This window comes from Tupaia chinensis, unplaced genomic scaffold (assembly GCF_000334495.1).
Source record: "Tupaia chinensis unplaced genomic scaffold, TupChi_1.0 Scaffold000154_1, whole genome shotgun sequence".
Lineage (NCBI taxonomy): Eukaryota > Metazoa > Chordata > Mammalia > Scandentia > Tupaiidae > Tupaia > Tupaia belangeri.
The window spans coordinates 4,099,552-4,126,527 of NW_006159625.1; the positions used below are offsets into that span (position 1 = coordinate 4,099,552).

A 26,976-nucleotide genomic window follows, 5' to 3' on the forward strand; every position below is an offset into this window, starting at 1 on the left:
ATATAGGTAACATACATTAAGAAATAAAATGATTTCAAGTAGTAGGAAGCAAAGAGTAGTGTTTTTTTGTTTTTTTTGGGTTTTTTTCCTCCAGGATTTAGGACCTCTTAAAATTTATCCAAAAGTCATTGAAGCAAAAAATTGTGATAAACCATTGTTTTCCTTTACAATTCTCCAACACAAAAAAAACTCTTTGTAGGAAAAAAATGGTTTTGTACAGTATAAATTCAAAATTTACAGATGAGGGCTAGCTCTATTTCTAATTTCTTTAAAAAGTTTACATGAATATCCAGTCAAAACCAACAAGAGTGTCTCCCTTGAAACGTTATTTCTGCGGCTTTCCAAGTAGACCACAGGACTGCACACTGTTAGAATGTCCTCAGAAGGCTCTGTCAGTGATCAAGTAATAGAGTAAAAACCCAAGAGTCCTTTCTTTCAAATGGAAGAGGGAAGACAGAGGGGGAGAGAATCTATTCAGAGTTCGTCTTTTTTCCTTGTGGCATATGGTCTCCTCCTCCTCTGCCTCCATCTTGGCCTCCAAAGCCTTCTCTGCCTCCACCATGACCCTCAAAGCCACCTTTACTCCTAGGCTTGGCCCAGTTCAATGTAATTTTGTTTCCATTAATTCTCCATTTCCATGGCCTCCTTGGCAGCTTTGACATCGTCTTCACTGTTGAAGTCTACAAACCAAACCCTTTGGAGGATCCTGTTTCCTGGTCAGTGACTATCCTTGCATGGATAGAGCCATCAAAAGACTCCTTTACTGTCTCTTTGGTGGTATCCTCAGACAGACCTTTAACAGTTTTGGAGGGCTGATTTATTGCGTTAGGTGATCCCCTGGGTTCTTACAACTCCATCCTGATTGCTCTACTTTCAATTTCTCTTTTATTACAGAAATTTAAAGCTGCTTTAGCTTCTTCAAATGATGTAAGTTCTATAAATGCATACCCTTTAGATTTGCCATTTTGGCTCTGAGGCACTTTGATAAGTTGTCTTCTCAAATACTTCCTAAAGTGTTTCTTCAGTTGCATTGTAGAAGAGGTTGCTCAAAACCAGAGTTTCCAAGTCCTATTCTTTCTGTGTCCATAGTCATTTTTTGGAGAGGTTTTTGGTATAGGGTGCGTGCGCTCGCCAGACGGACAGATAGAGACAGAGAGACAGAAAGCAAGAAATCAACCCCCAGGGGCATGGCCACGCCACAATCCCTTCTTCTCCATTCTTTTCTCAGAATGTTAGGCACACACATACACACATGCGCCCGGCGTGAGTTTTAAGCCACCAGGTCCGGGATGTGAACCGCGGTTGACTACATGGGAGTCCAGAGACATACCCATTACGCTAGCCACTGGTCCCAGTGTCTATAGTCTTGATTTTGACTTTTCTCTCCAGTGTAGTATAGGGAAATGTACCGCCCATCAATCTCTGTTCTCTGCTTTTCTTCGAAGGTTTTCTCTGCACCAGCTTATGTCTTAAATTCAATATAAGTAATCCCTTTACTTTTTCATCTTTGCTGATTATTCTGACCTTCATGGCATCTTTTGCAATAGCGCACGTGTGCTCGCCAGACAGACAGAGACAAAGAGACAGAAAGCAAGAAATCACCCCCCAGGGGGGAATGGCCACACTGCAATCCCTTCTCCATTCTCCTCTCGGGATCTTGGGCATGCACGCACATGCGTCCGGCATGAGTTTTAAGCCACCCAAAGACTTTTTTTTTTTTTTAAAGAGGTTTTTGCTATAGGATACGTGTGCTTGCCAGAAATACAAAGAGAGACAGAGACAGAAAGCTAGAAATCACTCCCTGGGGGAGCATGCTGGAATCCCTTCTCCTCCATTCTCCTCTTGGGACGACCTTGGACACGCATGCACATTATGCGCCCATCCTGAGTTTAAGCCACCGGGCCCAGGACTCAAACTACGGTCAATTACATGGGAGTACAGAGACATAGCCATTACACCAACTAAAAACTTTTAAATACGTTTTTAAAGACTTTTAAAGTGGTGAGTTACAAAGCTTTTTCTAGATCTTCAGCAGATTCAAAGTCAACATAATCAAACTTCCTAGATGAACTTATTCTGACATCTACAATAGCAAGATCATTTTTAGCCAAACATCACTAATACCAGTTTTTAATTCAGGAATAGATTCAAGTTTCCAACAAAGAGATGGAAGGATATAGTTGGTTCTGTGGCTTCACCTTCAGTTTCTTGGCCTCAGGAGTTGCTTTCTGTTTGGCCTTTTCCTTCCTTCTTTTTCCAGGATCTTCTTTGACAGGCTATTTTTCTTCTTCGTCTTCCTCATCCTTGTCTTCCTTATCCCTCCTCATTATCCTCATCTTCATCATCCTCTTCATCCTCTTCATCTTCAGCCACAGTCTTGGCTTTCACAGGCACAGCTTTTGCAGGGGTTTTCACAGGCACAGCTTTTGCAGGGGTTTTCTTTTTGGCTGGTGTGGTCTCCATAGCTGCTTCTTCAGGCTCATCTTCATCCTCATCTTTGCCCATCCTCCTCCTCCTCCTCCTCTGAGACTGGGGCGGCAGCTACTGCTTTCATCACTGCTGGCCCAGATTCATCCTCATCACCTTCTTCACTGTCATCTTTCTTCTCATTGCTGTCTTCTTGGCATTCTTGCCATTCTTTGCCCCCTTGGCTGGGGTGGCAGCTCCTTTCTTACCAGGAGTTGCTACCAATGCTTTGCCTGGCATGGCTCTCTTCTTGCCAGGTGTTGGGACTGCTTTGGCTGGTTTAAGAGTCGAAGAGTCGTCTTGTAGGGTATGGCAGCTGCCTTTTTGCCTGGGGTGACCGCCGTTTTCTTGCCACGTGTGGCAACTGCAGCCTTTTTGGTTGGAGAAACTACCACCTTCTTTGCTGGAGTTGTGGCACTCTTCTGATTTTTTTTCTGAGGGATGATAACCTCTTCTCCAGTACTCTCACCTTTTTCACCTCTTGCCAGGTGTTGGGACTGCTTTGGCTGGTTTAAGAGTCGTCTTGGAGGGTATGGCAGCTGCCTTTTTGCCTGGGGTGACCGCCGTTTTCTTGCCACGTGTGGCAACTGCAGCCTTTTTGGTTGGAGAAACTACCACCTTCTTTGCTGGAGTTGTGGCACTCTTCTGATTTTTTTTCTGAGGGATGATAACCTCTTCTCCAGTACTCTCACCTTTTTCACCTTTGACATTTCCTCATCTTCACTGTCTTCTTCTACCTCCTTTGGACAAGGAGCCTTTCTGGGGGGAACACTTTGATTTTTATCAGCCTTAGTGAGCTTTACCATTATGGTGGCTTACAATGGTGGAGCGTGTGGTGGGTGGGAGGCACAGATGAATCGTGAGGAACTCCAGTGACTTTGATGGCGGCTGTGGGCACTGAAGGTCCCAGAGCATGTACGCTTGGCTGCCAACTAGAGCCTAAAACTCCATTTTTGCTTTTTAAATGATAACTCTTTTTAGTTTCTTCTCTGCTATTTCTGTTTTGTTTTTGGGTGTAACCAAAATGGTTGGAATATTTGCTGCACAGATGATTAAAGTTATTGCTAAACTTTTATTGGCCAATGTGCTAAAATTATTCCTGGTTCTTAATTTTAAAAACAGATTTTTTTGATGTACATCTTTAAGTTAGTGCATTTCCAGCCTTAGTGATTGTGTAAAATTGTATTTGGAAATCTTAGAAAGCAGTACTTTTATATTTATTGTCATACACATGAAATAACTATTCTAGCTCATTTTAAAGTTATATCATCCTGGATCTGGCAGGAAACATGGTCACTCTCTCACTCTGTCCTTCTCTGGTCAGACTAAAAATAAATAAACAACCAAATAAATAAAATAATTCTTAGTTCAAAAAATGTCTTTAAAGTTATATCATCTCGATGGTGGCTTTTTATGTTTGTTTTTAGGTATGCTTAAGAAATAATCCCCTTTATCATGCTGGAGCAGTTGCATTTTCAATTAGTGCTGGAATTCCTAAGGTTGGTGTCTTAATGGAGTCAGTTTGGAATATGAACGATAGCTGTAGATTTCAACTGAGATCTCCTGAGAGCTTGAAAAGCATGGAAAAAGCTAGCAAAACTACTGAAGCTAAGTGAGTATTATGTACCCTAACTAGTCTTGCCTTTACACAGTTTCTTGTTTGCTCCGTATGTGAATGATGGTAATCAAGGAAGGTTGACAGTTTTACAGTGACATAGGAAAGTGCTAACATGATAAGGTCATTTTAAAGTCCCTAGGTTTTTTATGAAGGAATTGTAAAATTTTACTATTTGAACTTGGTTAATATTTATTTGTATATTGTAGTTGTTCTTGATGAGTCAGTGTCCAGAATGGCTGTGTATTATTCCCCTTTGATGTCCTTGGTCCATCATTAGATTGGCCCTTTGCAAGTTTTGTGTAGCAGTAGTACTGTATCTGGCCTTCCTACAAGGCTAACATTTTCTTTTCTCTATGTGCAGTTATCTTAATTTCTACCTAATGTCTTGCCTACATCTTGATTTTTTGGAAAGATTTTATAATGTTCCTAGGGAAATTCTGTAAAGGATTTGGGAACTTATTTTGGGTTTGAGGGATATATGAAAAGAGCTACCCTCTGAATTTTATGTAGCCCCACTTTCTGAGGCTAAGCATTTTGTTTAGGATCAAGTACAGAGATTCTAATACCTGTGCTCTTAGAAATATTGAGTCGTTTAAAAAATATTTTTTGCATTCTATGACTTGGTTTTATGGAATTAAAAATTATAATAAAATATTAAAATAATTTTATAAAAATACATAGGGCCATGATAAAAATATGGAAAAGTAGTAATATCACAACCCAAGAATGACATTTTAAATATTTTCATGTAGAGGCTGGCAGGTGACATGGTGATTAAGGCACTGTACTCCCACATTGCTGACCATAGTTCGAGTCCCAGGCCTGGCGGCTTGCCTTCTCACACGCACACTCTCTTGCTCACGGGCCCACACTCTCTCTGTTCAAAAAGAAAAAAAAAAGTTGAATAAAATTAGAATAATTCTTTTTTTTTTTTTTGGAGAGATTTTCACTGTAGGGCGCGTGCGCTCGCCAGACAGACAGAGAGAGACATAGAGACAGAAAGCGAGAAATCACCCCCCAGGGGGGATGGTCACGCCGCAATCCCTTCTCCTCCATTCTCTCGGGATCTTGGGCACGCACGCACACGCGCCCAGCGTAGAATAATTCTTTTTAAAAAAGCATTTTAATGTCCTCTTTTCTCCCCAAATATATACAGTCATTAAAAAATGACTGGGCTCATTATACTACATGTAGGGTTTTTTTTCTTTTAATTTTCTTTTTAATTAGTTTTTTTGTCATAGGGCATTTGTGCTTACCAGAGATACTTAGAGAGAAAGTAAAAATTACCCCCAAGGCGGAGTGACCATGTCTCAGTCCCTTCTCTACTGTTTTGTTGGGATTTCGGGCATGTATGAATCTGTGCCTGGTGTGATTTTCAAGCCACTGGATCTGGGACACGAATTATGGCAATATGGGAATTCAGTGTATTAACTACCATGCCACCAGCTGGCTCCCTACATGTATATTTTGAATATTCTGAATTTTTTTGGTTTTGTTTTTGGTAAAGGGGGCATGCATTCACCGTAGACAGACAGAAGGAGAGGAGAAAGCCCTCATAAAGAAGAGTCACAATGCAATCCCATCTACTCTATCTCATCCTGCTTTTCCAGATTTTGGACATACGTACACATGTGCCTCGTGTGTCTCAAGTTGCCAGGTCTGGGGTCTTAAACTGTGGAATCTGGCCACCTTAACTGCCAGGTCATGGAGGTGGCTCACCAGGTCGTGAAGCTTGCCAATTCTGAAATATTTTGGTTTGCTTTCCATTTGTGCTTAAATGTAATGCTTATAAATTTACTAGCTTCCTGGTTGGCCACGCAGCCTAGTGCTAATGGAGCTGGATCCCACATGACCGACCACATTTGGAATCTCCACTCTAGTGGCTTGAGAAACATGCTGGGCATGTGAGTGTGTGTGTGTGTGTGTGTGTGTGCGCGTGCGTGTGCGTGTGTGTGCGCGCACCCCAAATCCTGAAGGGATGGGGAAGTGGAGGAGAACGGGTTGGTGCATACCTCCTCCTTCTCCTTATCTCTCTGTCTCTGGTGAGCACATGCCTTGTGGCAGTTAAAAGGGGAAAAAAAAAAACTACAAAGCTGTTATACTGATTGCCTGTTTAAGGTTTTGAGCTTTGTTTTAATGCAGTTTCTTGGTCTGTGTAGTTTTTCTTTTTCTTTTTAAAAAGAAATGTATAAAGCCAGCTTGTGACCTGGTGGTTAAGAGAGTTAGATCCCACATGGCCTACCATGCTATTCAAATCCTGGCCTTGGTGGCTTGAAACACACGAGTGTGTGTGTGTGTGTGTTTGTGTGTGTGCACCCAAAATCCCAATAGGAGGAGAGATAGAGCAGAAGGGATTGCTGCATGACTGTGCCCCATTGGGAGGCCCTTTTTTCCCCTCTCTCTCCACTACCTGCCGGCCCCTTATTTTGACCTTTAATGTGTAAAAGCATTTATGGTCTTTAGAATGTTTAGAATGTATAGTTGGTACTGTTACTTTCTTAAGTAGAACATTTATGAAATTACCTATTTAAGAGGGTGGTTTTTTAATCCTGTTACTAGATGGTTTAAGAATAAATTGTTTTCAACCATTGGTAGAATTTCATCTTTGTACTCCTAAGAAATTAATGATCTAATAGGCTTTTTACTTACCTCTTTTACTGCCTTTTTTTTTTTCCCCAGTGAAATTGCTATGTCCAAATTAGTATTTAGTGTTGTGGTATGACACTTTTTTGCCCAAGAAGCATATGATAAAGGCATGATGATAGATTGACTGTAACTTTTGTTGTTATTCCTAGATTAAAGCTTTTCTGAATCATTGTCCCAAGTTGTTGCTAGCTTTGTGTAGTATATTTTTATTTTCTACATTAGCACATTATTTGAAACTATATACTGTGTACTTTTTCAGTACCTTAAGTCTTTTTGTTTGTTTATGGTTTTTGCTGCAGGGTATGTGCACTCAGGAAGACAGAAAGAGAAAGTGAGGAATCACCCCTAGGGGGGATGGCAATGCTGCAGTTCCTTCTCCATTCTCCTGGGATTTTGGGAACACATGCACACATGCCTGGCACAGTTTTCAAGCCACCAGGTCTGGGACTTGACATTGTGGGAAGACCTGGCCATACAGGTGTCCAGCACCTCAAGCACTGTGCCACGTGCTGGCTCTCAGTACCTTAAGTCTTAAAAATACATCATTTGGGTCTAGCAGGTAATGTGGTAATTAAAGTGCTAGACTCCCACATGGGCAACTGCATTTCAACTCCTGAACTTGGTGGGTTGAAACTAATTTCAGGCATGTGCTGAGAATTTCAAGAGGAGAGTGGAGGAGAAGGAGAGTGTGGCATGACTATGGAGGGTGATTTCTTGTTTTCTATCTCTCTGGAGTGTGCATGCATGCCCTCTATAGCAAAAATTTCTTTAAAAAAAAATTGGAGGGCTGGCATATGGCATGGTGGTTGGGGTGCTGGATCTTCATTTGGCTGACCATGGTTTGAACCCAGACCTGGCATCTTGCTTTCTCATTTTTCCCTTTCTCCTGATCAAATTAAAAAATAATAACAAATAAAATTAAATAAATATGCTTTTAAAATAGACCATTTGCTTAAAGTTTTTAGTTTAGTATTTAATTTTCTTATAAGAATGTACTTGTAAAAATAATACTGTCGACACTATTATTATTTCATTTTCTTCAGTACTAAGGGAAGTCTTATTTCTTATCTTAGGCCTGAAAGTAAGCAGGAACCAGTAAAAACAGAAATGGGTCCTCCACCGTCTCCAGCATCTACTTGTAGCGACGCATCCTCGATCGCCAGTAGTGCTTCAATGCCGTATAGTAAGTTTTATGTATGGTACATTCTGGTAAGGATAACACCCCCAGCAGAAGCAGCTGTGCTGAGTATTTTCATGAGTTGAGGCAACTCATACCATTTCTTACATCTTTTTATATGAATTAGATTTTTGCCAGGTTTTGTGAGTATTTGTGTACCTTTGTTTAACTGGAAAGGTGATATTTATAGTGTCGAGTATTCCTGTTAGTTTGAGAATTGTAGTTTCTTAAAAAATACTTAAAATTCATCGCAGTAATAGGGTATAGTTCCCCTAGCTAGAATGTCTGCCTGCATTTGTTGAGACGCTTATTATTATAAATTGGTTATGGCTTGTTCATAACTTTTGCTCAGAAGTTGTAGAATTTATAAACCTAGATTAAATACTACACCACAGATGTAAATGTATTTTTAGAACTTAATTTTAAGAGAGGGAAAAGGAGAGAAGTATCCTTGGCAGGATCTCATCCCCCTGTGACCCTCTTGTCAGAGAATCTTGGGTGTATACATGCCAGTTTGTTTCAGGTCTTTTGGATCAGGGATCAAAACCAGTTATCCACCATACAGTGTTTAACACTGCAATTCAGTCCACAGTTGACTACTACCAGGGAATAGGCAGGGCAAGAGGTGCTTTTCTTTGCCTTTTTAAAAAATATAAATAAACTATGTTTGACCAGTCGTCACTTTGATAATGATGGTGGCAGCTAACTTTTATTGGGTACTTAATTATGTACCATGCCAGGCACCAAGGGCCAAGAGTTTTTTAAAAATTTTTAAAGAAGTATTTATTTTATTTGTTACTATTACTATTATTTTTAATTTGACCAGAGAGAGAGAGAGGAGAAGTGAGAGTGTAAGCCATTGGTCTGGTACTCGAACTGTGGTTGGCAGCGGGAGTCCAGCACCTTAACCACTATGCCACCTGCCGGCCCCTGCTCCCCAAGATTTCCTTAGTTTTTTTGAGAGGTTTTTTTGTTATAGGGCGCGTGCGCTCGCTCGCCAAACAGACAGAGATAGACAGAAAGCGAGAAATCACTCCCCGGCGGGGGGTGGCCACGCCGCAATCCCTTCTCCTCCATTCTCCTCTTGGGATCTTGGGCACGCACGCACACACGCCTGGCGTGAGTTTTAAGCCACCGGGTTCGGGACGCAAACAGCGGTCGGCTGTGTGGGAGTCCAGCGGCACAGCCATTACGATAACTGCTGGTCCCCTCCAAAGAGTTTTTTTAAAGCTCCTGAAACCAAATTCATTTTTCAGTGTAGCTGCTTTACAGCTGAAGAAATTAAGTTAGGGCTAGCTTTGTGTCACAGTGGTAAAGTGACAGGGCTCAGGAGAAGCAGAATTCCAGTTGGCAGCCACAGTTTGAATTCCTGACCGGTTCTGCCTAAAACACAGGGCTGTGCGCAAATCCCAGGATCCAAGGATCTGGAGGAAGAGGATTGCTGTGTTACCAGAACCTGTGGAGAAGCCCTCCTACCTCATTTCTTTTCTTAAGAATACTATGCACACAGACTCTATAAATAAAATTAAAAGTTAGAGTTTAATATAGTTATGTGATAGTTTTTATCTTTCTCATAGAGATTTTTGCAGTAGGGCATGTGTGCTTGCTGGAGAGACAGAGACAGAGAGACAGACAGAAAACAGGAAATCACCCCTCAAGGGGAGATGGCCATGTCACAGTCCATTCTCTTCGTGGGATCTTAGGCATGCATACACACATGCCCGGTGTGAATTTTAAGTTGCTGGGTCTGGGACTAGAACCTTGGTTGACTACTTGGGAGTTCAGCGACCTAGCCGTTAGGCCATCTGCTGGTCCCTAGTGTGTTAGTTTTAAGAATAGCTCAGCAGGTCTTTTTTAAACCTTGATCAGGTAGCTCAATTTTTAGAGTTTAAAATATATATATTTTTTCATTCTTTACAGTTGTTGGTAGTAGTGTTAATATAGTTAGGCATTACTGGTTATTGCTGTTCTTCACTATGTATTTAAATAGCTTAAAGCAGAAGTTGGTCAGAGAACTCCACTTTCTAAAGTAGTCATTCGTGAAGTTTTTATTTAGAAGCCTCACTTATGTATCTCTTTAAAAATTGATCATTTCTCATATATCTATAGATGAATTTATAAAGTCTCTTTCACATTTTCTTTTTGGTACTTACCATTTTGTTGTTGTCTAAGAACGACGACGGTCGACCCCTGCCCCGAAAGAAGAGGAAAAAGTGAATGAAGAGCAGTGGTCTCTTCGGGAAGTTGTTTTTGTGGAAGATGTTAAGAATGTTCCTGTTGGCAAGGTTTGTTCAGAAATATCCAAGAATTAATTACTTAGAGAATGGTAATGATATTGGTTATTTAAGGATTTGTTTCTTGAGTGTCTCTGTAAGCCTTTCAAGGCTACTTTGTTTATCATTTTCTGTGGTTTTGAAGTCTCATCCCTGAATCTGATGCAGACCTGTCTCCTTTGTCCCTGACAGAGGAAAACATGAGGCATCTCTTTTAGCATTTACATTGATGATGTTGCTTTAAAACGAAAAATTAAAAAGAAACTTGTTATTTTGGAATAATGGTACATTTACAGAAAAGTTGCAGAGATCCATTAAAAACCTCTTTTACAGAGGGTACATGTGCTTGTGTTAGGGTCCTGGGAAAGAAGCCCCCTATGGGGAATGGCCACACCAGAATCCCTTCTCCTTTGTTTCTCCCTTCTTTTCAGATTTTGGGCGCACACGCACATGGGCCTGGTTTGTATCTCTACCTGCTAGGTCTGAGACTCAAACTGCAGGGTTGGTCATGGGATCCAACTGCCTTAACAACCAGGCCGCAGGCTGGCCCATCAGTATTTTTTGATACAGTCAATTCTTTGGAACTTTTGTCAGTTTTATTTGGAGATCATCTTCTGTAACATTTGTATATGTTTTTTTGAGAATTTTCTTTCACATATAATGTATGTATGTATTTATATGTATGCCAGAGGGCTTGTGCATAAGAAAAGAGAAAACAAGAATGTCACTCCCAGCATGGCTGGTCATGATAAAATCTCTCTTCCTCTAATTCTCCATCCCATCAGGATCCTGGGCACATGTGGGCATGCATGGCATGTTTTATTTTGTTTGATCTTTCAAAAAAATTTTCCAGAGGGCACATGCACTAACAGGGAGAGGAAGAAAGAACCCCCTAATGAGGCATTGTCATTCCATGATCTTTTTTTTTTCTATTTCTTGATTCCATGAGGATTTTTGGTCACTTGTGCACAAGTACCTACCATGTTTTTCAAGTTGCCACGGCTGGGACTTGAGCCACATTGACCATGTTAGACATGGTTTTCAATATATAGAACTCACTGTGCCGTGAGCCTAGTCTTATCCTGACTATTCTCAAGCTGCTGAATCTGTGACTCAGATATTGGCTAGCCATGTGGGGTTCTAAACTTTGCTGTAGGATTAACTCTTTTCTAATACCGAAAAGTCTTCTGTTTTTGTAGGTCACCTCTATTTTCTCCTGTTCTTCCTGAATAGGGTTTGCCTTCTACAGTTAAGTAGAGGCCATCAGTAGCAATGATATTAATTCCACCTTTCCCCTCACACATACTTAAAATTTACCTAGAGCTCCATATAGAATATCCACAGAGTAAAGGTTTTCTTGATTGCTCATTAGTTTCTAAAATGGGATAGCTTTTCATTTGTGTTAAAGGCAACAGCAGATAAACGGCGCTCTGCAACTTACATATGCCTTTTTCATTCTCTATTTCATTTGATTTTTCAAAACAGAACTATAGTTTATAGGCCTATATTTTCTTATGAGAAGTTTATACTGGCTGAAAGTTAGAAGCGGGACTCAGATGTCCTGGTTACAAGTGGTGTTTTTGTTCATTGCTGACCCTATTCTTACATTGGCTAATGTGGCTATTTAAATTTATTAAAAATTAACTAATTTTTTTTAAAGTCAACTTCTCGGTCATGTAGCTTCATCTCGTACTCAGTAGCCACTTAGGGTTAATGGCTACCATGATGGACAGTGCTTATGGAGAAAGTTGTCATCACCAAGAAAGTTCCATTGGACAGTGCTGCTTTATTCTAATATAGAGGGAAGATGGAAGAGTTTCATAGCTCATACTTAGGTTTTTCAGTTGATTGCTAAATATTTGTCGAATTGTAACCACTGGTTATATGGGTCAGATTTTCTCTGGAAAATCAGCCTTAAATATAGACATCATCAGCAAGGCTTTGGTGATTCTGTCCTGCTTAGTTTTATAACTTGGTAGTCAGTGAAGTAACATAAGGAACTACAAGCCTTCATTTTTACATTACTTCAGTGAATAGAATTTGCATAGTGATTTATATAAGGTATTAGTAACCAGAGTCTTTTTCTATACTTTCTAGGTACTAAAAGTGGATGGTGCCTATGTTGCTGTGAAATTTCCAGGAACATCCAGTAATACAAACTGTCAGAATAGTTCCGGTCCAGATGCCGATCCCTCTTCTCTCTTACAGGACTGTAGGTTACTTAGAATTGATGAACTACAGGTACGTTTAAGGAATCATTCAGCATGTGAATGTTGTGATTGACACCTTAAGTGTATTACAGTTTGAGAGCAAATTTCTTTTGTGTCATATAGGTTGTTAAAACTGGTGGAACACCAAAAGTTCCTGACTGTTTCCAAAGGACTCCTAAAAAGCTTTGTATACCTGAAAAAACAGAAATATTAGCAGTGAATGTAGATTCCAAAGGTACAGATTTTAGGTGTTTTTTTCCTTTCTGTTGGCATACTTTATAACCCGTTACTACTTTGTAATAAATGGAAATAGGATAAAGTAATTAGAGGCATTGGTAATTTCTGACTCCTGTATAACATTGTATAAAGAAACCTGTTTAAGCTGATTTATAGAGGTCTGTTTAAGCTGATTTATAGAGGTGGCCAGCAATGTCAAAATTTGGTAGATATATAAACAATTTTTCATTTATGTGTTTCCAAAGGTGTGCATGCTGTTTTGAAGACTGGAAATTGGGTACGGTACTGTATCTTCGATCTAGCTACAGGAAAAGCAGAACAGGAAAATAATTTTCCTACAAGCAGCATTGCTTTCCTTGGTCAAAATGAGAGGAATGTAGCCATTTTCACCGCAGGACAGGTAGAGGCTCATTTTATTTTTTATAAAAGTATAAGTTAATACTGGGATTTTATTGAAACATATTTGCTTTGGTTTGCTTATTAGTAAACTAATGAAGAATTTAGAATATTCTACACATTTTGATAATAGGTTTCTTATTTGATCATTGTTACCAACATCTAATTTGAAAATAGATTAAACTGAGCTAGCAGGTGGCATGGTAGTTAAGATGCTGGGTCCCACATGGCTGACTCCATGGTTTGAGTCTTGGACCTGGTGGCTCAAAAAACATGCCAGGTGAGTGTGTGTGCATGCCCAAAATCCTGAGAGGAGAATGGATAAAAAGGATTGTGACGTGGCCATCCCTTCTTGGGTGTGCTTTCTCACTTTCCCTCTTTCTCTGTCTCTGGTGAGTGCATGTGCCCTATGGCAAAAAACTTAAACAAATAAATAAACCTTTTAGGAAAGTCAGAGATATTACAGATTTTTGAGTGGAAGCCAAAGTTTATTATTTTCTATTACAGGAATCTCCTATTATTCTTCGAGATGGAAATGGTACCATCTATCCAATGGCCAAAGATTGCATGGGAGGAATAAGGGATCCTGACTGGCTTGATCTTCCACCTATAAGTAGTCTTGGAATGGGTGTGCATTCTTTAATAAATCTTCCTGCCAATTCAACAATCAAAAAGAAAGCTGCTATTATTATCATGGCCGTAGAGGTAATTTGAAACTATGAAACATTTTCATTCAGAAGATACTGCCAAAGTCTAAGTAAATAATCTCAATTAGATCACTCATTGCCCCTTCCTTCCTTACAGAAGCTGTCAGGACAACAGATACAAATATGTCAGTGGTTGTGGTGTAATACAAGTACTTGAGAATGGTATGTGCAGTGTTTGAGAGCACAAAGGGCAGGGATATAAGTCAGACCATGACTGTACAGAAGGCTTCCCTAATCAGATGAGAGCAAAAGTGTCGGTTTATTCCTGCCATCGAGACGGGCATTTGTGAATCTCATTAATATGTTGGGAGAACATGTACATTCTTTTGATATAACCAGAAGGTAGGGCTCATATGATCAGTGAGTAGCAAGTGATAAGGCTAGGGTGAGGCACTAAGAGGCATCATGTTCTAACTGAAGGGGCCCAAACTTTCGTCTGCACGCTGAGAGGGGAAGGATTTAAAGTTGATGAGAGACACAATCAGGTTTTCAAAACAGATTAGCAGTTGAAGTTGGGTTTTTAAGAAGTGGATGGAAAAGAGAAGTTCAGAAGGTCATGCAAAAGGCTAATACAGTAATCCAGGTTAAAAACCAAGTAAACTTGAACTCTTGGAAATGAGGAAGACGGGATGGAATTGAGAGCTGTGAAGGAAGAAGGCACTATAAAACTTGGTGACTGGATGTCAGCAGTACATGAGATGAAGGACTTATGAAACTGCAAATTTGGGTGTGGTTGAAGGCAGAGAGGAACTACAGAGGAGGAGGAACAAAAAAAGGTAGGATTAGTTTAGACTTGTTAATGGTTGAGGTTTAGATTTAGAGGCAGTACCTCTGGAAACTGTTGGAGCAATTTGAGCCAAGATTGACCTGATTGGTAAGTACTTACATACATACATATAATATGTATATATAATATATATATATATATATGTGTGTGTTTTTAAATTTAGTTTGCTACAGGGAGTGTGTGCTCACCGGAGAGAGACAGAGATAGAAGCAGAATGAGAACTCATCCTCCAGGAGGGCTAGCCATACCACAATCACTTCTCTCAAGATTTTGGACACACATACATATGTCTAGAATAATTTTTAAGCCTCTAGGTCTGGGATTTGTAGGAATCCAGCACGTTACCCATCATGCCACCTGTTGGCCCCCCTTAACTAATACTTTAAAAGGGGAAACAGGGTGGAAAGTAGACTAATTAGGGGGCTGTTAAAAATAATCCATGTAGGAAGTAATTGTGACTTTGTTCAGGATTCAGAGTTAAAGTTAATAGATTGTAGATATATACCAGGTTTATTTTTAAGGTAGCACCAGAGGGATTTATTTATTGCTAATTAGGGTTTCAAGTAGAGGAAGCATGAGGGTAAAAGATTTTAGAAGAATGAAGGTACCATTTATCAAGATGAAGACTGTAGGGACTAGCAGTTGGTGGATAGTTTGGACAGTTAAGTTGTAGAATGGTAACAGGTGACCTGGCTTAGGAGACTGAGAGAGAACATCCACGAATATTGGAGGAAGACTTGAATGAGCAGTGTTGGCAGCCAAATGAAGAGCATGTGTCAAGGAGGGTGCAGTCGTCAGTTATGTCTAATGATGCTTTAGGTCCGGTAAGGTGTGTAGTGAATGTCGACTTGGATTTTGTCCCATAAAGTCCTTGTTGACAGGGTGGAAGCTTTATTTCAGTAAGCTAAAGAGAAAAGGGAGATGAGGAACTACAGATAAATATAAACTCTTTGGAGGAGTTTTTCTGTAAAGGTTGGAAATGAAGCTTAAGATGGAAGTTTATTTCTTCTCCATTAGGTTGAAGGTTGATAAACTCATTAGTACCATAATTAAAATAACTTAATCCAGGTTCTCTGGATAGCTGCCTGTATCCTTTTTTGAGACACAGGCTCATAGTCTTAGTTTAGCTTTGATTGTAACCTACTAGACCAGTGGTTCCAAACTTTATGGGGTGAGGATTGCGTGGTGGGTGGGGCTTGAACTTGAACCCTAAAATAATCTTCACATCAAGGTAAAATTCTTAATTAGTTGCCAGCTTTAAAAATCATAGGATTGGGCCAGCCCCATGGTGTAGTGGTTAAGTACAGTGCATAGGGAGCCTGATTCTGCATGGCTGACCATGGTTCAAGTCACAGTGCTGGCAACTTCAAAAACAAGCTAGACGTGTGTGCGTGTATGTCACACACCCTGAGCTGATGGAGAAATGGAGGAGAATGGGTTGCAACATGACCATGCACAGTTGGAGGGGATGCCCTCTCTCTTTACCTGTCTTTATGAAGAGCACACGTGCCCTCGGCAGGTAAAAATTAGGGCTAATGAAATTGGACCCCATAATTTACATCATGAAAGCACTACGTTGCCCTTTTATTGCCTGTATGTGATCTCTTCAATTTAGTGCAGTCCTCATTACCTACACTTTATTGTTTTGTGTCCAGTTGTTAGTTGCTGTTTATTATATAGTTTGTGTTAATCTCTTTTTAGACAGCCTTCTTCACTAATTTGTGTTACTTCAAATGCAGCCATTTGATTCTGACTCCTGCACTTAAGGGTAGATTATTGTAAAATGTGTAGTCATTATCTTTGTATCTTAATGACTGGGGCTTGATGGATAGTAAACTTATAAGAAATTGTTTTTGCTGAACTCTACCTTTTGCTATAAGAATAAGTAACAAATAAACACAATATCCAGAATAAGCTTGCTTGCAACACTGCTAAGTTGTGATATTGATACTCTCACTGTAAGAGCCCATGTACTTTTTAAAAAAAAAAAAAATTATTTAACTTTATTTATTTATTTTCATTTGATCAGATTGAGAGAGAGAGAGAGAGAGAGAGAGAGAAAGCAAGCCACCAGGTCTGGGACTTGAACAGCATTTGTTATGTGGGTGTCCAGTGCCCTTAATCACCATGCCACCTGCCGGCCCTGAGCCCATGTACATTTAGTCTAGTAGGTTGGAGATGAAATCTTCCAACAGAATAGCTTCTAAATAAATTGAATGTCTGATTTCTTGAAGACAGTCTGTATATCACAACAGTGTTCAGAATATCTCAGTTTTCAGTTTCCTTTGAAAGTATGTGCTTTTTAGTTCTTTGAAGAGACTTTGACATACTGTTATCATAATGATTAGTGTATACATTTCCTGAGACATTGGTAAGTTTCTCTTATGTGACTCACCTCATGACTGATATTGCCGAGGTTACTTAGAAGCCATAGTTAGTTCCCACAGTCAGAATGGCCCATCTCACATGTGATAGTACTGAAAGTGTTTTTAGATGTATGTTGTGTGGATGACTTTCTCCACCTACCCTACCACCTTGTTTTTCCTTTTTCCCCCATAAGATTGGTGGAGAGGGAGAGTTTTTCTTTTTCTTTACTTATTATTTTTCTTAAGGTTCACTTGCTGAGAGAAAGAGGAAAAGTGAAAAATTACCCTCCAGAGGGAGTGGTCATCCTGCAGTCTCTTCTCCTTGGATTTTGGGCATGCACACACACACAATGCACCTGGCATGATTTTCAAGCTACCAGGTCTGGCACTTGAACCATGGTTTGCCATGTGGGAGTCCAGCATCTTAACTACAAAGCCAACTGCTGGCCCAGAGGAAGGTTTCTTTAGGCAGTTTTCCAGAAAGTGGCAAGTTTAATTATTCAGTGTACTTTTTTCTTCCTTTGCGCTCCCAAGCATTTTCCACTTGCTTTTTCCCTAGGTTCTAGTTCTGGCTAAAATGAACTGATTTGTTTCATAAAACTAGTACTTTATATGCAGTCCATTAAGTGTCCTGTAACTGTAGTTTCCATTCAGAAAGAAATACATTGGAACTTCTTGGTTTCAATGTATTCCAATGTTCGTGGTACTATGAGGTAGTTAATAGTATGTTCTGTAGATATTTATCATCAGCACTACCATGTTTTTTGATAGTTAGGCACCTTAGTTGTCATCTTTGGAAATTACACCTGTCATGATTCCTAGGGAGTTGAAGGTTGGGGTTTTTATGTACCACACTGTAGAATAACCTTTAAGATAATAACCAGGTACGTAAGCTTGGAATAAAATTTATGTCCTTTGCTTAATTGGTTAGTAATATTACCAGGGTTCCAAACCAATAGTTACATAATATAAACCAGGGATTGGCAAAGTATGGCCTGCAGGGCAAATCCAGTCACTCCTGTTCATTTATGCTCTACGTATGACTGCTTTTCTGTTACAACCACAGAGTTAGTTAGAAAATACGAACATGTGTACTGGTCTTTAAAGTTCGACCCTCCTTTTCCTACTTGTGTCATTTGTATCCTGTGCTTCAACCCCTTTTGCCAGGCCACCTAAAATATATTATCTTATTGTGTTGGCCATAAAATCTTTTTGACATGTAATATGCTACTCAGATTCATGGTAGTTTTTCCCTCTGATTTATCTACACACAGAAACAAACCTTAATGCAACATATTCTACGCTGTGACTATGAGGCCTGTCGACAATACCTTATGAATCTTGAACAAGCAGTTGTTTTAGAGCAGAATCTACAGATGTTGCAGACGTTCATCAGCCACAGATGTGATGGAAATAGAAATATTTTGCATGCGTGTGTATCAGTTTGCTTTCCAACCAGCAATAAAGAAACTAAAGAAGAAGAAGGTGAGATTAAGAACTATAATAATATATTTAAAACAACTGTTAGGGTAGTTTTTAAAATATAACAACTATAAAAGGAAAAAACAAATCATTATAATTTGTTCAGTAAAATTTTGAACCTCTGACTTTCTTAGAAGGTAAAATTTCTCTTGTTAGGATCATTATGTAACATAAGCAAAGTTTTTCATCAGTGTGACTTTATTGTCTTTAATTCTTTTCTCTGTGGTATATTTAAATTGGATATGTAATGCTATATGAGCCTTACTGATTTTATAATTCCAGATAGTTGACTTTTATTACTGTGGTAATAATTTAGCAAATTAAACCAAGTTATATTGAGGCAACTTCTATCCAGATTTTCAGAATGTAGAAACAGGGAGTTGGGAGTTTTTGGAAAGTGTAAGTTTTCCATCCATAAACCTTATAATTGGCCAAAAGAAGAGAAAAAGTAAAAACCTAAAGTACGATTTTGTAATTTGGTTTTTATTTTGACTTTTGCTTATGACATTCTTTTTTTACTTTTTTTTTTTTTTTTTTTTTTTTGAGAGGTTTTCACTATAGGACATGTGCGCTCACCAGACAGAGAAAAGACATAGAGACAGAAAACGAGAAATCACCCCCCGGGGGGGGATGGTCACGCCGCAATCCCTTCTCCTCTATTCTCCTCTCAGGATCTTGGGCACGCACGCACATGCGCCTGGCGTGAGTTTTAAGCCACTGGGTCCGGGACGCAAACCGCGGTTGACCCCAGCGACATAGCCATTACGCTAACTGCTGGTTCCCGCTTGTGACATTCTAATAGCAGTGGTTTATAGGCTTTTGACCTTCATTTCACTGTCAGTGAATTACTAGAGGATCATAAGTAGTATAGGAAGACCATACAAAGTTTGTTGAAAATTTTGGTGTAATAAATTTTGAAATCTATGCATAGTTTTTTTCATAATACTCATTTTCCATCAATTTCTTTATTTAATTTTTTTTTAGAGAGGTTTTTGCTATAGGGTCTGTCTATTCGCTAGAGAGAGAGAGCGAGAGAGCGAGAGCGAGAAAGCGAGAAATCACTCCCCGGGGTGATAACCACATCAAAATCCCTTCTCCTCCATTCTCTCCTTGGGATCTTGGAGGGGGCATGCACATTGTGCCTGGCGTGAGATGTTTTGTTCATTTGGTTTTGTTTAGTTTGTTTGTTGGCTTGTTTTTTGTTTGTTTGTTTGTTTGTTTTTACTATAGGGTGCATGTACTCACCACAGAGACAGAGATAGAAGGCAAGAAATCACCCCCCAAGGCGGATGGTCACACTGCAGTACCTTCTCCTCCATTCTCCTCTCAGATGCATGCACATGTGCCCAGCGTGAACTTTAAGCCACCAGGTCCAGGACTCGAACCACAGTAGATTATGTGGGAGTCCAGTGACGTAACCATTACACCATCTGCTGGTCCCCTGATGTGAGTTTTAAGTCACCAGGTCTGGGACTCGAACCATGGTTGACTATGTGGGAGTCCAGTAATGTAACCCATTATGCTACCTGCTGGTCCCTTCCTTCAACCTCTTAAAGATCCCCTGGTGTAGACTATACTTTGATACTGAAAGTGGTCTTTTTCTTTGGTAGTGAAAGCTATTTTTATTTTTCCTCTGTTTTAAAAAAAGAATTTTATGGGACCAACAGTTAGCGTAATGGCTATGTCGCTGAACTCCTGTGTAGTCGACCGTGGTTTAAGTCCTGGACCCAATGGCTTAAACTCATGCCGGGTTCTCGTGCGTGCATGCCCAAGATTCCGAGAGGAGAATGGAGGAGAAGGGATTGCAGCATGGCCATCCCCCCCTGGGGGGGAGGTTTCTTGCTTTCTCTCTCTCTGTTTCTCTCTTTCTGGAGAGCACATGTGCCTTATAGCAAAAACCTCTTAAAAAAAAAAAAAAAAACGAATTTTATTGCCATAGGGCATGCTTGCTCGCTTGAGGGAGACAGAGATAGAGACAGAAACAAAGAGGCAAAGTGAGAAATCACTCCCAGAGAGAATTGCCACACTGCTCCATTTTCCATATCTTCTTGGAATTCTGGGCACAGATGCATGTGCCTAGTGTGATTTTCAAGTTGCTGGGTCTGGGGGCTTGAACCATGTTCGGTCATGTGGGAGTCCAGTGCCTTAACAACCATGCCACCTGCTGGCCCCATGAAAGCTAAATTTTAGTCTTCTTACTGATGACTTTGTTTTTGACCTTTGGGGTTGAGAAGGTAGAATAAGAAAAAATCCTTATTGAAGTTTATATAGTTCAACCTATCTTAAGTGTTGTTTATTGCTCTTAAAGAGGAAAAATTGAGTCGTTATCGAGTATGTGAATTTCTTTAAATTTTTTTGTTTTTAATTTCTATTTATTACTTTTTTTTTTTTTTTTTGGAGAGATTTTCACTATAGGGTGCGTGCGCTCGCCAGACAGACAGAGAGAGACATTAGAGACAGAAAGCGAGAAATCACCCCCCAGGGGGGATGGTCACGCCGCAATCCCTTCTCCTCCATTCTCCTCTCGGGATCTTGGGCACGCACGCACACTCGCCCGGCGTGAGTTTTAAGCCACCGGGTCCAGGACGCGAACCGCAGTCGACTACGTGGGAGTCCAGCGACATAGCCATTACGTTAACTGCTGGTTCCCTATATATTACTATTTTTTAACGTGACCAGTGAGAGAGAGAGACAGAGAAAGTAAGAAAGCAAGCTGAGAAGTCTGGGACTTGAACCATGGTCAGCCATGTGAAAGTCTAGCACCTTAACCAACACGCCACTTGCTGGTCCCTAGTATGTGAATTAAAGCACTAGCATGTGATGGGTCTTCAAATAGTTTATAGAAAATGTGAGTGGGGCTGGGAGGTGGCATGGTGGATAAAGGTGCTCGACTCCCCTGTGGCCCACCGCGGTTTGAGTCCCAGACCTGGCAGCTTGCTTTCTTGCAATCTCTCTCTCACACAGTCTCTGGCCAAATTAAAAGATAATAATAAATAAATAAATGCATGGTTTCTTTGTTTAAAGAAAATATGAGTATTATGGAAAAACTGCATCGGTTTAAAATTTTTTCACTGAAATAAACAAGTAGTTAAATTCTATTTTTCCATTTACTTCTAAAAAGTCCTCATTTGCAGTAATTAACTCTGAATGGTGTTTAATATTTACCCAGTCTCTTTGTTACTTTTGAAGTTTGAGTTGATCCTAACTTTTTCTCTTACGTTTCAGAAGCAGAGCGCTCTGAAAGAAATACATTTGCAGAAAGACTTTCTGCTGTTGAGGCCATTGCAAATGCAATATCGGTTGTTTCAAGTAATGGCCCAGGTAATCGGGCTGGATCATCCAGTAGCCGAAGGTAATGTGATTTTTACCAGGAAAGTTTAATTGGAGGAAAAAAATTTCAAGTACAGAAAACAATGTATCTCTCACCTTTCATGTGCATGAATTGGTGGGTCCTGTTTTGTTTTCTTTTTGTTTCTCACAATAACTCCTGTAGGAAGAATATCTGATATTAACTTATCAGAGTTTAAGTGTAGAACCACAGGCTCTAGAAAATAAATTTGAGGCAATTTAGACAAGTAGATTATATTTGATTCTTGGAATATATTTTAAATTCATCATATCTTGTTTCCTAGGAAGTTGTTTTCTTTCGTTGGAGAGCAAGTAATAAAGTAATTTAAAGCAACCTCAATCTTTTATTTTCAGTTTGCTTATTTAGTTAAATTTCTCAGATGTTTTAATGATCTGGGAAGAAATGAAAGATTGGTGTGTTATGAATGGTGTTTAAATATTCAGGCTTCTGAGGTGAGGGATGGGCAAAAGTTTTGCAATATAACACAATTAAAATTGCTAGATGTTTGACTAGATGAATATAAGGAATTTAGGATATAGTTTTCTTTTTGTAGGACAAAGCACATTTATTCTAGGCACGAGAGAACCAAGATGCTTGGTTGCTTGACAGATCATTAATGGAAGCACTGCTCATTTGCTAATGTGACAGGCTGTAAAGTCTACTTAAAACGAAGACCCTTCTTGCCTATTCTCTGTTCCTAATCAACTTTACCTTTAAAAATGATTATTCTTAAATTGGTACCAAGAAGGATACCATGTTGATAGCTTCCTTGGTTCAAAAACATCCTGAACTGAGTTTCATCAAAAACTATTCTGGGTAACAAAATTTTAATTTAAAATAGTTCAAAAACATTATGTAGACTCTACAAAATGGAAATTATCACCAGCTTATTTATTTAGGAATACACAAGGCAGAAAAAATGTTGTTCTAAAATGGAAAGCAACTTAAATTCTTCGTGAAGAAATTAGTGTCTGAATTATTTCAGGTATTTCATTTTCCTCAGGGAAATTACAGGTGCAAATCAAGTTGGACTCTGATATGGTTGGTCCAATGCCAGTGCTGCCATCTTTGTTTTCATGTAAGGATTATTTTGAAGGCAAAGACTAAAAGGAGCTTCAAGAGTGGGTGATGCGTTGCTCACAGAAATAATTTGCAGAGTAAGCTCCTTTGAGGAATTTGCCGAAGATTCACTGCAGTGCTCTTAACCAGATCAAACTCAGGGCTGCCGGTTGAACAGATGAAAGCACAGGAGTCTTATTATCCACGCCGGGCAGTAGGAAGTCCACAGACTCTGCTTCATTGAAGTGAAACCCTCCTCTAGCCTACAATGGATTTTCTAGGCGATGCCCCTTGATGAGTATGCAGGCTGGGATTCATGAGCTGTAAGCTCAAAGCTGATGCAATTTCAATATTGAATGGAGTACTGTTAAATGCCTTCAAATGATGATTTGACTCAGAAGTTTTGTTATGTGACTCAATAGTTCCTGAGTGCAAAGGGCAGATTTTAGTGGAAAGCTTGATTGATGCATCTGATTACAGGTGTATGTACTCTAGAGATTGTTAATCTGGAAGACACATGACCTTCGCTTTTTTGTCACAGTGTTATGTTTGAACATGACTGGATTCTAAGGCTTCTGTAGCATGGACATAACGTGCTTACAAAGAGGAAATTACATCATCCTTGAATTCTTCCATATTGTCAGAAAATTCGATGACTTCAGGCAAGCCTATACGAAGAAATGTCAAAACTCTGAATCTTAGCAGCCAAGGTGGTATCTCCTCAGTATTGTCCTCAGCCACTGAGGATACAGGTGAATCTTCATGAATTGTGTACAACATCTTGAAGAATAATTTTCTTTTTTTGTTTTTTTTTTTTTTTTTTTTTTTTTGTTTTTAAAGAATCTATATGAGGAGCTGGGCGTTGTACTTAAAATGTTCCCAAGACCTAATGAAGAAAAGAGGTTAAGGACAATCTAAAAAATGACAAGGAATGACCCCTCATATAATATTGACTTGACTACATCACAGCAACAAAGTTGGGAGTTTGCAAGTTCAAGATGAGACTATGGTCTCAATTTATCTTCATTTATTCTTAATCTACTAAGCTAGAGATTGAAGAATAGCCCACATTTGTTTTGTTTGGCCTGTGCAATGTTAAATTTTTTTCTTTAAAATTTTAATGCCTTTAAACGAGCATGTATGCCTCTAGTTTGCCACTACTCCCTGTTTCTTACACCTGACCGCCTTTTCCTCATTTTTTTTTTTTTTTTTCCTGGCCCAGTAGGCATTGAGTTTGTGACCCTGGTGTAAGCATTCTTCTTGATAAGCCCAGAATGTGCATTTGTTTTCAGGTTATTTGCAGTGCCTCCCAATTATTGCTGATTTTTTTTCCTCTGTGCTTTGAGTATGACACTTTAGGATACCAAGTGTCTGTGTTGAGCTTAATTAAGATTGTAATAGGAGCATCATAGTGTGAACAGTCACTATGGTGCATGCTGTCACTGGTAAGGAGCTGGCCTTCTCTGTGGGGAATGTCTTTGGACAGGGAAGTGACCTTGGTTGAAACAATCACTGTGTCCTGCTCCCTTCCATATTATAAAAACTCTTAAACTCAGATTTCTAAATTGATGGAAAAAGAAGATATTGATACTTTAAAAAAATTAACTATAGGTATTTTAAATAGTGAATACTTCAATAGCGGATAAATTATTTGGTACACTAAAAATTTGCTTTGCAGCATCTTCCAAAGAAATTTTCTTTTCCAAAAAGTGCATCATTAATAAGCTTTATAAAATAAATGTGTTCCTAAAAACAGCTTCTCAAATTTCTCTGAACGCCTTTAAAAAGTTTCCTTATAACACTGAAAATGTATTGATAGTGAAAAAACACATTTACCCTTAGATTAAATGAAAATTACAAGTAGAAATTTAAACATTAATAAAAATATGTTGAAATTATTTATTTATGGACATACCATGTTTACCTAGTAAGGTGTTAGTAGGTCTTTCACATCAGAAATGTCACATCTTTGGAATTAAGTATGCATGGGAAAATGAAGTCCCTTATGTGTTGTCTGGCCCTTTATATTAAGTTTTTTACTCTTTATCCATTTAGTAGCTCTAAAATTGTGGATTGAAGGGATTTGCCTTATGTGCTCTCTTAATCACTGTTAGTTCTAAATGTATTAATTTTGTAGCCTGTGTATGCTTTTATTCGGTGGTAAAGTAGTTTCTTTTGTACAGGTAGTTACCACCTTAACAAGGTTTGTGTTTGTGCTTATTTCTTTTCATTTTAGTGTCATGCCCACCTGTACAGTTTTTAAAAATATAGTAGGGAAAAAAAAGTCACGCCCAGATATTAATCGTATTAAACATTTTATAAGTTCTAGTTTCATTCATTAATTTGAGATACAGGTTGTACTGTTAAAGACTTTTTTTTTGTATAAAATATAAATCTTAAGTCGGTCTTTGTTTTACAACTACAGATTGTATGGATATTAGTTCAGTTGCTTTTGAGATGATAGAAGAGGGATTTAGTAGGCTAACAATACCAGTTTTTGGTTAACTAGTAGGTTTGGTGATGTGTATGATTAAACTTAACTTTTAACTGATGATAAAAAGGGGATAGAGAAAGTTTTGCTTTAATGTTCAGCTGTTAATTTATCTTAACCATTTGAAAGATTATTTCTAAGCTAAGCTTAAATAACCATAACTTTTGTTCCCTGTGCTTAAGTTTTTGTGGAAGCTTAACACAGTGGTTTTAGTATTGAACTGGGTTATTAGGAGCCCCTGGTTTCATGTCTATCGCTCATTGACTTATTCTGTGATTCCAGAATTGGCATTTGTACCTCACATCCCTTGCCTGGAGTGTTTGCTTATGTAACATACTTGGATCTTCTCAGATGAGAAGTTCTGTACACCTTCCCATTACGTTTAGACATGGTAGTGAGCTCTGATTTTGTCCATGTTCTTCTAGTTTGAGATTACGGGAGATGATGAGACGTTCATTGAGAGCAGCTGGTTTGGGTAGACATGAAGCTGGAGCTTCATCCAGTGACCACCAGGATCCGGTCTCGCCCCCCATAGCTCCCCCTAGTTGGGTTCCTGACCCTCCTGCAATGGATCCTGGTAAGATGTTATCTTATTTAGTGTTCAACAAAGAGGCAAAGTCAAGAAAGGTAATGGGAGTGTTTTAATGGGATAGTTAGAAATTTCAAATATTTGAAAGTAACATTATAACCAATTTGGTTTAAAAATTAAATCTAAAAACTTATCAGGTGCTCCTCTTTGTATTGAAATGTTTATTTCTATATTACTTAGATGCTGGATAGTCCCTTTATTGGTAATTTGTCAAAGTAAGTCAATAATTTGCCTAGTACATTCCTTCTCTTTCAAATTCAGAAAGGAAGTTTTCACTTAACTCTGTCTGATGGCCTTTAGCTTGTAGAGAAAAGCCTTGAGGCCAGTTTAAGAGCATGTGTTAGGGATGTGTTGCCTATAATGATGTACATCCTGCTGTTCTGTTTACTGAAAGATGGTGACATTGATTTTATCCTGGCCCCCGCTGTGGGATCTCTTACCACAGCAGCGACTGGCACTGGTCAAGGACCAAGCACCTCTACCATTCCAGGTAAGAACCTGTCCCACTTTAATCTGCCATTTGGACGATAAAGGACACATTTTAAATATAAATTTCTACAGCTCTACATTTTATCTCAAAAAAACTTTTCTTTGCTTAAAAGCACCTAATTCTCTGAATTATCTTTCATGTTAGTGAAAATGTGTGGCGTGTGTATATATATACATTTAGAAATCAGCTGAGATTGGTAAAATGTGTGAATATGTTCAGTTTTGTTGTAATTAAATTGTTACTAATACTGGAATATTTTTTTGTGACTTATTTAATATATGCCTGATAGGTTATTCTAGAATATATTTCATTGTCTTATTAACTTTTACTTTGGTACCAAATGAATCTCCTGAATTCCAGGTCCTTCCACAGAGCCAGCTGTAGTAGAATCTAAGGATCGAAAGGCAAACGCTCATTTTATATTAAAATTGTTATGTGACAGTGCGGTTCTACAGCCTTATCTACGGGAACTGCTCTCTGCCAAGTAAGAAGACTTAATACACTTTTTATGTGAAGATTTAGCTTAACTGCTTTTGCTGTTAAAGCTGATCATCTTATAAAGTATGATGACAATTAGCTTGTATGAACTTAAAGCACTTACCAGAATCCAGCATTGCAATCAATCCCTCTGCT

General features: G+C 39.0%; 1 protein-coding gene across 4 annotated transcripts in view; it reads left to right on the forward strand.

The window, feature by feature from the left end:
- UBR5 (ubiquitin protein ligase E3 component n-recognin 5) overlaps positions 1–26,976 on the forward strand; it is a gene marked incomplete in the record, with an annotated part of 156,005 nt that overhangs the window by 78,867 nt on the left and 50,162 nt on the right. For 3 of the 4 annotated variants that reach the window (XM_014586650.1, XM_014586652.1, XM_014586653.1), the window contains 12 exon segments: positions 3,894–4,078; positions 7,804–7,913; positions 10,080–10,192; positions 12,278–12,421; positions 12,514–12,625; positions 12,873–13,027; positions 13,531–13,728; positions 18,158–18,368; positions 21,591–21,717; positions 25,690–25,841; positions 26,248–26,343; positions 26,704–26,827. In XM_014586650.1, coding sequence (XP_014442136.1) covers positions 3,894–4,078; positions 7,804–7,913; positions 10,080–10,192; positions 12,278–12,421; positions 12,514–12,625; positions 12,873–13,027; positions 13,531–13,728; positions 18,158–18,368; positions 21,591–21,717; positions 25,690–25,841; positions 26,248–26,343; positions 26,704–26,827 — 1,727 coding nt within the window. 4 annotated transcript variants of the gene reach the window in all.